This window comes from Melozone crissalis, unplaced genomic scaffold (genome assembly GCF_028551555.1).
Source record: "Melozone crissalis strain CALT ecotype California unplaced genomic scaffold, PUWL_Pcris_2 ptg000045l_1, whole genome shotgun sequence".
In the NCBI taxonomy this organism is placed as follows: Eukaryota; Metazoa; Chordata; class Aves; order Passeriformes; family Passerellidae; genus Melozone; species Melozone crissalis.
The window spans coordinates 13,669,605-13,679,041 of NW_026535823.1; the positions used below are offsets into that span (position 1 = coordinate 13,669,605).

Consider the following 9,437-nt stretch of genomic DNA (forward strand, 5'->3'; position numbering starts at 1 on the left):
ATTGGCACAGCCCAGCTTCCCTCAGTGACCCAGACCCCAGGCTTGGTTGGTCATAAGGAAGGGATAAACCCTGTATGTAGGCACTGCTCATAGCTGACAGCCCACAAGGAGGCTGCTCTGGGACACAAGTGGGTGTGCATGGATCAGCCCTGGAAATCCTGCACTTCAGCTTAGCCATTTTACCTGGCTTGGATTCTTTTCTTTTCCTCTCCAATGTTTTTCTTACACAGCAACCGGAGTGCTGCATTGCCTTAAATCCTTTCACTGCATTGCCACTAGTTATGAGGGGATAAAGTTACATCTAATTCATTAAGGGAAAAACATTACTCTCCAATTTGAATGCCATTTATTGTTCAACAGAGAGTCACTCATGCTCAAAAAGCAGGGAATAACATATGGGGGAAACAGCAATACACAGATCAAACAGAGGAGGCTGTTTCTCCCAAATTATAACTTGGCATCAACATGGATTGCAATAAATGGATCTTCAGCATCAGTATTAATCTGGAAATTAGCCATTCCATCACCAGAAACAAACACCTGCTTTCCAGTACATTTGTTGTTCTCCTTTTGTCCAGAAATAACATCACAGTAGGTACCAGCAGGAAGTCCAGTTTGCACATTGACATTCATATTCCTATGAGAAAATAAACAGGATTTATGCATTGTTTTTAAAACGGGTATTTCAAAAGGTGTGTAAGATTTCTGGACATGATCTTACTCCTCTATTTGAAGGACATTGTAAAAAATAAGGTTTCTCATCCCACCCCTCCTACACACCCATTTTAGCTCTCTGGATCCAGCATGCACTCAAATAACTGCAGTTGGATTGCTGATGAGGGATGCTATTGTTCTCTCGGGACACTATTTGTGCCACTGACTTACCAGTCGTCATTGTTGAAGATGATGAAGCCTTTATTACCACGGCCAAAAGCCACTTGATTGCTGCCATTGTCCCACCAGTTGGAGAAAGGCTCACCATCCACCACGTTACGGAAGATGACCATGTTCCTGAAAACACAAGCCATGTCTGCCACTGCACCTGCAACTCCTCTAAAGCCACATGGAGCAGGAAGCAAAAGCAACTGCTTTTACTTCTTGTTTCTCACCAGTGCCCTACCTGATCTGACGCCAGCGATGCTCACAAACCCAGTCGTTGCCACAGGTCGTGTCTGGATTGATTGTAACGGTCTTTGTGGAGCCATCTGCGTTACTTGGGGGCCCATACCAGTCATTGACGTCCTGTCATTAAAAACAAACGCTTTTTTATTAAAAAAAAAGATTCATATCTTCTGACTCAAAATGCAGAGTGTCCCTGTTGTGAACAAAGCTAGAGGGAGCATCAAAGTTTCAACGTCTACATCCAGCCTGGGACAGGGAAATCTCTCGACAACCTGAAATGCACTGGACTACTTCTCTGGCCCTGCTCTCACACTTAATCCCCATGGATGAATCTTCAGCACTAATTTAATCAAATTAATTTAAATTAATTATTTAATTAATTAAAGCTCACCTTTCCATTTTGAAAATATCTTGGCCAGCGAAAACTTGACATGACACGTGTGACGCCATATGGATGGGCAAGCATGAAGCCAACTGCCATTTTATAGAGCCTGTTTGGTGGACAAACAAGGACTGAGACGTGGTACCTGCCAGAGAACACACTGACAAACAAGCAAAAGCAAGAAGCATCACCCACACAAGAGCAATCCCTCACCTGGCATCCCAGAAGGTCAGAATAGAAGCTCCACCAGCCCCGTGTCCTCTCTGGTTGTCGTGATTGTCCACAAAGACCAGGGCTCTGTCAGAAGGCACAAAGCCCCAGCCTTCTCCCCAGTTCCTAAACAAAAACACAGACTTGGAGCTACCCTGTCAACTGCTGTATCCAGTGAATCCTGGATAAGTTGAAGCACCTCCCTCCTTACTTTAAGTAGGCCATCTTTTCTCCGTTCCACTTGCGGATCACTGTCCCCAGTTTGGCACCGTACTTGAATTCTGTCACTCGGCCATTTCCAAAGTACTCACTGCCTTTGATGGGCTCTGTACCCAAGTCAATCACCTGGTACAAGAAAGAAAACCTGAATCCCTTCTTGTCTCACAAAGGCCAGCAATGCCACATACAGCACTTAACAGGAGCTCTTGCTTTAACATTGAGAAGAAAGTAATTATCTATTTGTGCTGTGTAGAGCAACACAAATTCAGAATAAGACATGAGGGACACATGTAAAAACATGACTGAGAAAGGAAAGGTAGAGTTGTTTGACAATCTGTTGTGGAGGCATTTTAAGAATCAAAACTGCCTATGTCTGCAGGGCTGCTCTAAGTAAATTGTGAGCTCCTTCTAGGGTAAGTTGGATGAAGTTGTATTGTTGCTTCTCTGAAGGAGGGGGCAAAAAAGATACAAAAGACAAAGGCAAACATAAAGGAGAAAATGTGGAGATTACCTCCTGATAAATGAAAGGTTTAGTTCCTTCAGAAAACCATTGAGTGTTTAAATTATGCAGTTTGTCCAGAAACGCTTTAATGTCCCCAGGCCACATGTGCTTGGCAGCATCAATTCGGAATCCTGCTACACCCATGTCAATGAGACGGTTCATGTACTCTGCAATCGTGGAGCGCACATAGTCCTTCTCCAGGGCCAGATCCAGAAGGCCAGTCACACGGCAGTCCCGGACCTGGGCAACAGAAAAGAATAAAATAAAGGAGGAGTTGGAGCTGGCGTGGTGGTTAATGCAGTTGTATTGGTTTGGGAAGAAGGGAGGGAGTGATATCTGCAGTAGAGGTTTTGTCTTCAGAAGTCACTGTTGCACATGATAAAAGACCTACTGTCCTGCAGACAGCTGGACACCTGCCTTCCAATGGGAAGTGGTGAATAAATTCTTGTTTTTCTTTGTTTATGTGTGTGGCTTTCTCTTCACCTATTAAACGGTCTTTATCTCAATCCATGAGTTTCCTCAGTTTTACTCTTCCAGTTCTCTGCCCCATCCCACTGAAAGTAGGAGGCTGAGTGGTTTTTAGCTGCCAGCTGAGTTAAACCACAAGTTCTCTTTGGTGTCTAACATGGGACTCAAAGGGTTCGAATTAACAACGGCTATGATTAATGTGCTAGATGGAATTTACAGCTGTGACTGCAGTTTGGCCAATAATTGACAGGCTGCTGTGCTTGCCATGGGGCTCATTGGCCTCACTGTGCATTAGAGTCGAGGGCTCATCAGTGGCTGCTCTGTGCTTGGGCTGCAGCTGCAGCCTGTGCTGCTGATCCCCTGACCCTGGGGCATTCTGATCCCAGCACTGGCCCTGGCCTGGGCTGGCACCTGAGGGACTGCAGGGTCTTGCTAAGTCTAGGCCAGAGCAGGGGTAAGGGGAGGAATTCATTGCAACGTTAAACATGATGCTCTAGTCCAAAGGAACTGGGAGTGGACATTGTACTGGAAATACCTTTAATTTATTGTAATCCAGGATTTGAGATATGTCTGCTAGGGATTACCACAGAAGAAGCCATCTGAACCCATGAAGGACAAGCCCTACATGAAGCACTGTAAGTGCAGAAACATTATAATGTATTGCTGCAAAGTAGCTGAAGGCAGAGCTTGAGAAAGAACTACATATTCTTACTACAAAAACCAGTAAGTTGTGTAACTACAGCACCACCTCGCACTGCTGGCAATTTTCTAGGGGGGCCCCTTATCATGATCAGCTGACTTTATAAACTATAAAAATGTGCTCACTCTAAGTGGAGTACACTGGGCTCACTTCTGGAGGAAACATCTGCACATAGGTTCTTGATTCCTCAGTTCTTAGAATATTTTGAGCCACACATACCTATGGTCACTTCATTCACTTGTCAAGTGACTAAGCACAGGTTTTGTGAGGCACTACACCATTTGATTTTACTGCAGAGTTAACAGAACACGTCCAAAAAAAAAATACCTGAAAACTGTCCCAGGGGAAGTTACCTGATAGATGTCATCATAATTTTCAACTTCTCCACTCCCAGTGTGACATTTGCCATCATTGAAATCCCAGCCAGAGTATGGCACAGCTGGAAAATCTCTGTTTCCAGCATTAAAATAGCTTCCACAGGTAGAATGTGTGCCCGAGCCACCTGCAGCTCCACACATATGGTTGACGACAGCATCCACATAGATACGAACCTGGAAAAGCAATGTGTGCATTTCAGTGTGCTTGTAGCAAACGTGAACTGATAGCCACTAATCACTATTCAGTGGAATATTTTCCCTTTCAGTTTCTTCTCAGTTTACACCTCTTTTGAGGAAAGCAGCACCTTCCCTCAGCTGACACAGCACTTCTTGCCATATCAGACAGATTTTCAAGGCACTTACTCCAACATTGTTGCATCTCTTCACCATGTCTTTGAATTGCTCTTCATTTCCTGATCGAGAGCAGATCTTGTAGCTAATGGGCTGGTATCTTTCCCACCAGGGTCTGTTCGGGCTAGTAACGACAATATTTTCATTTGGAGGTGAAACCTGCAGGTGAAATTATGTACTTTGATAAGAAATCAAATGGCTTTACTTCAGCATTTTAAGGGGAAAATCTGCGCTCAGGACCTCTGCCCTCAGAGGAAAGTTAGCACCCAACCCAGTCTCTCTCCCACAGCAGAAGTTCAGGTCAGTGAGATGTCTGTCTTGCACACTGGCAAGAAAGGCATTTTGGTTAGTTCCTGTGAGTTGCCCACATCCAGCATGGGCCTGCTTTCCAGGACAAGGGCATGGAAGGGCTGAAGCCACAGGAATTATTTTTACCTGTAACTGTGACTGCCTTAGGAATGCCAAACCTCACTGCTTCCATTCTTCCTTTAGAACAAGGTAAAGAGCTTTACCTTCTCCCTAGCTTTCAGGTGAAGCCTTTCAGCATGCCCCTTTGTAACTGATCTGCCAGACATACACCATCATTCACCCCTACACGGTCCTGCAGAGTTAGGGTTGCTTCTAAAGCACTTAGTACTTCCTACCTTCCCTCCACAGCAGTAAAGTTACTTAGATATGACTGTCTCAAACTCAGGCATTATTAATCAAATTATTAATCAAATATTACAGTGCCATTTTCCTGCTACTCACAGGAAACAACTCACCTGAACTCCTCCAAATCCATTAGGAGCTAAGTAGCGTTCACACTCCTCAGCAATGTCCTGCCAGCGCCATTCAAAGAGATGCACTATAGAGGTTCTCTTTGGGACAGTGTTGGGGTTGTACTGCCCCCAGCAAAGCCCTGCAGCTGCGAGGAGGAGGAGAAGGATCTTCATGGTGCCTTCAGTGTAAGGCTGTGGTCTCTTCACCAGCTATTTATGTGCCTGCAAGATGGCAAAGTTCCTGTAGCAGCTGTCAAAATTCACATGGATCAATGCTATCAGTTATTATTTAGATAGATAGCTCAATATCATTCCTTGGGTTTGTTTTTTCTCCTGAATAACCCAACAGCTGAAGATAAAATACCTTTTCACAGTGATTGTATGCCATTTCAAACTGAGTGATCCATGAGCCTTGCACCCAAATCCAGAACTGCACTCTTTCCAATCATATAAACAAAGATACTTTATCAAAAGTATTCCGAAATGTGGAAAATCAGACAGCTGCAGAAGCTGAACTGGGTAGTGTCACCATCCTCTTGGCCCTGAGTGAGATAAACTCCCAAGGATAAGAGGCAAGGACAAGAGTTAAAACATCCTGTCTGGACACTGTGACTGATCTGGCAAAAGAAAGTAACAAGGACATTGCTGGTGACAGAATGATAACCAAGAAGATTGTGTTACTAAGGAAACAGGGGCAAAGGAGTCTGAGTGGAAAATTTTGGACAGAACTTGGAGACCTATAAATACTGGTAAACTGATGCAACAGAGAGCTTTGCTTGCATAGCATGGTCCATGTCCCTCAATCCCCACGAATGGTGTCCCGTGTGAGGGACGACAATTCCCTATCTGGCTGTTCTAGGGATAGCCCACAGAACTGAAATGCCGCTGAAAGGAAGCAGGAGCCAGCCAGCATCCATCCCTTCAGGTTTTGATGGTGAGCTTTGGGACATGGGCAGTAATATGTCTTCAGGAGAAAAACATGTCTTTGAACTTATGTCTAAACTTTTAGAGAAGCCCAGAAAAACAGTTGCTTCTCATTCTCTTAAGCTGATTTTCACTGGGCAGAATCACATGTTAAAGATTAAAGGCCAGCATGTCTTAACAGTAGAACTGTGGGATGAAGGGGGCAATGAGAGGTGATAAGATTGCAGCTGATTTTGCACCTCTCTGGAGAGCTTTTTTAGAAACTCTTTAAGCTCAGGAGGGTGCTGGGAAAGAATTGTCACCCAGTGCCCCCTCAGCAACATGCAAGGACTCTGCAAAGGAGCTTTTAACATCCCCCTTTGCCTATGATCCATGAGACATGGATCTTTCTTTGCAAGTCACAATCCAATGGAAAGCAAGATGCTGGCACAGCTGATTAAGTTAGATCAGTGGTGTTCGTTGGACAAAAAAATCATGGAATTGTGAGTACTGGGGAGATGTTCCGGTAATGTCAGTACAACTAACAAATATTATGGGAATTTCTCCATATTGGAGCCACTGTCATTATGGGTTAAACTTTCCTAAATGAAAGAGACCTTGTGATTAAAAAACTCCTGTAAGTAGTTGCAACAGGAGTACTAAGAAAGATACTGATAACGAACCTGGGCACGGATCCAAGACACAGATCCTGAGAACAAATCCACAGAACAGATCCAAAGAAGGGACCGATCCTCAGCTTGGGGCAGGGTGTTGCTGGCAGTGGTGCAGCCCCCTCGGAGCTCCCCCTGCCCACGGTTGGGCCCATGGTCGGTATTACCTCCTGGGCTTGAAAACCCCCGGGCTTGTCAGAGCTCTTCCGCCTGCTCCCATCCCCAAGCAGCAGCGCCGACCCGCGGGCCCCGGTCGGTGCCTGCTGAGAGCCGCCCATCAGCCCCCGCATTCAGGACCAAGCCCTCCTGCACGAAGTTCTGAAGCTATGGCACAGCGCTGTTACAGTGCCTGCAGGATGCACTGAAATACATCTGTTAAAATTAACCTTGTATTTTCAGGGAGCTGTGATTTTTAACAGGATTGTTTACTAGAGAGATGATTCACTGACAGTCGTTAACTAAGTCCTATAACCTTCAATTTGATCTGCAGCAGTTTAATCCCTCCAGTAAATCCACGTTGCTGCTATTTTGGTCACAGAACAGTTGTTTACCTACGTGCTGCTCCTTGATGTTTAACTGTTGCATGACGGATTTCCAGTAACTTTTTTGTAATAATAAAATCAAAATTCTTCTTGCTAAATTTAAGTGATAATAATTTTCAAATCTGTTGTGTTTCAATATGGTACAGTTTAAGTAATGGGAAAATTCAGTTCTGTTGAATTTAAGTGATGTTAGGTTTACCTTCTGTTAATTTGAAGTTCTGTTGCACTTAAGTTCTGCCAAATTAAGATGCTGTTAAGTACCATTAAGTTAATTTTTGTTAGGATTAATTTTTGTTCAAATTAATTTCTGTCAAGTTTATGTGTTGCTAAGCTTAAACAAAGTTAAATTTAAGTTATTCAATTTAAGGTCTGTTATTTTAAGCTCTGTTAAGTGCTATTAAGATCAATTCAGTTTCAATAATGTTAACATTCCTCCTGCCTAAACAGCACAGCCCCTGAACTCCAATCACATGAACTTTAGAACAGTAGCCATTTGTTTCCACTTCCCAATTCGACATTATCCTTTTGTTCTCCTATATGAGTCTCTCTGTCAATGACATGATTGTATTTCATAAGTTTTTTCTTTATCGTGATTTGTATTCCATGTATCTTATCCTGTATCCAGCAGATAACCAGTAATATTCTTAATAAGATAATGGCCTTATAGGTGCAAACTGTTTTAACATCAGGGTACACAAACCTTTTACATAAAAAACAAAAAAACGGGGAGATGTGGAAAATCAGACAGCTGCAGAAGCTGAACTGGGTAGTGCCACCATCCTCTTGGCCCTGAGTGAGATAAACTCCCAAGGATAAGAGGCAAGGACAAGAGTTAAGACATCCTGTCTGGTCACTCTGCTCTGGCCAAAGAAAGTAACAAGGACACTGCCCCTATTCCCTGAGTAACACAATCTTCTCAGTTATCATTCTGTCACCAGCAAAGGGGTCTGAGTGGAATATTTTGTTTGGAACTTAGAGACCTATAAATACTGGTGAACTATTGCAATAAATGTTTTTGCTTGCATAGCATGGTCTGTGTCTCTCAATCCCTGCACCAAAACATAATACACAGACCCTCTGAAGGTAAAAGGAGTGGGAGCTGATTGAAAGATGACTGGAAATCTAACAGCATTACGAGAATGAATGAGTTTGCCAGCATTCAGAGGTGTCTTGCTCTCAGAATTAGACTGAGTTCAGACCAGGGTATGAGGAACTGTCATGGTTTTATACTGGCCCAACACCAGGCACCAATGAGAGCTGCTTGTTCACCCCTGCCACATCATGGCAGTGGAGAGGGAAAAAAATTGACAAAGGGCTCGTGAGTGAGACAAGGACTGGAAGAAAACATTTAAGGGCAAAACGGGTTCAACTAAAGGTTGCAAAGTGATTTTATTACAAACAGAATCAGAGGGGGATAATGACAAGTAAAAAAAGCCCTTAAAACACTGATTCATTCCAGCTCTCCTCCTTCCCACTGACAGTGCAGGGAGACAGGGCATGGGGATTTTGGTCAGTTCATCACCAAGATTCTCTTCTGCTGCTCAGGGAGAGGAGTCCTCCCCCTGTGAGGTTATGGGGTCCCTCCCACAGGAGACATTTCTCCATTAACTGCCCTGGCATGGGTCCACTCTCAATTGCAGCAGCCAAACCTCACCTGCTGTAGCGCGAGTCCCTCTTATGGGCACACAGGCTCCCAAAACTGCTACACCTGAGTCTCTCTTCCCACAGGGTGCAGTCCTCCAGACAGGCTGCTCCAGCCTGGAAGCAGGGGCCCCCTCTCTCCACAGGGTCTTCCACTGGATCCCAGCCTCCTCCAGGCATGCACTTGCTCCAGCGTGGGCACCTCCCCCATGAGCTGTGAGTGGATCTCTGCATCCCCCCTGGATCCCCATGGTCATCACCAGGAGGCCTGCAGAGGAATCTCGGCTCTGGCACCTGGAGCACCTCCTCCCCCTCCTTCTGCACCGACCTTGGTGTGTCCAAGGTCTGTTCTCACCTCCTCCTCTTTTCTGACTACAAGAAAAAATGTGTGACTTTGCTTTGATTTTCTTCTTAAATATGTTAGCACAGAGGCATAACCAACCTCTCTCATTGGCCTGGTTTTGGACAGCAGCATGACTGACCATCTTCAGAGCCATCAGGGAATGGCTCTGCTGGAAATAGTGGAAGCTTCCAGCAGCTTCTCATAGGAGCACCTCCATGGGACTCCGGCTACCAAAAACCAGGTCA

At 44.7% G+C, this 9,437-nt stretch overlaps 1 protein-coding gene across 1 annotated transcript; it reads right to left on the reverse strand.

Annotated features, from left to right (window-relative positions):
* Positions 1 to 371: 371 nt before the first annotated feature.
* LOC128942881 (pancreatic alpha-amylase) lies at positions 372 to 5,269 on the reverse strand. Its single transcript, XM_054285534.1, has 10 exons — positions 5,096 to 5,269; positions 4,344 to 4,490; positions 3,957 to 4,154; positions 2,445 to 2,675; positions 1,926 to 2,059; positions 1,718 to 1,840; positions 1,514 to 1,613; positions 1,121 to 1,242; positions 886 to 1,011; positions 372 to 637 (listed from the first exon to the last, which is right to left on the reverse strand). The coding sequence occupies exons 1-10, from the start codon at positions 5,264 to 5,266 to the stop codon at positions 448 to 450; spliced, it is 1,542 nt and encodes a 513-aa protein (XP_054141509.1). The 5' UTR covers positions 5,267 to 5,269; the 3' UTR covers positions 372 to 447.
* Between the last annotated feature and the right edge of the window lie 4,168 nt (positions 5,270 to 9,437).

Coding starts and splice junctions, on each gene's coding strand:
- LOC128942881 (XM_054285534.1), bottom strand. CDS start 5,266: ATGAAGATCCTTCTCCTCCTCCTCGCAGCTGCAGGGCTTTGCTGGGGG. Junction 4,491..5,095: donor ATGGATTTGGAGGAGTTCAG/GTGAGTTGTTTC, acceptor TTTCACCTGCAG/GTTTCACCTCCAAATGAAAA. Junction 2,676..3,956: donor ATTATGATGACATCTATCAG/GTAACTTCCCCT, acceptor TCTGTTGCCCAG/GTCCGGGACTGCCGTGTGAC.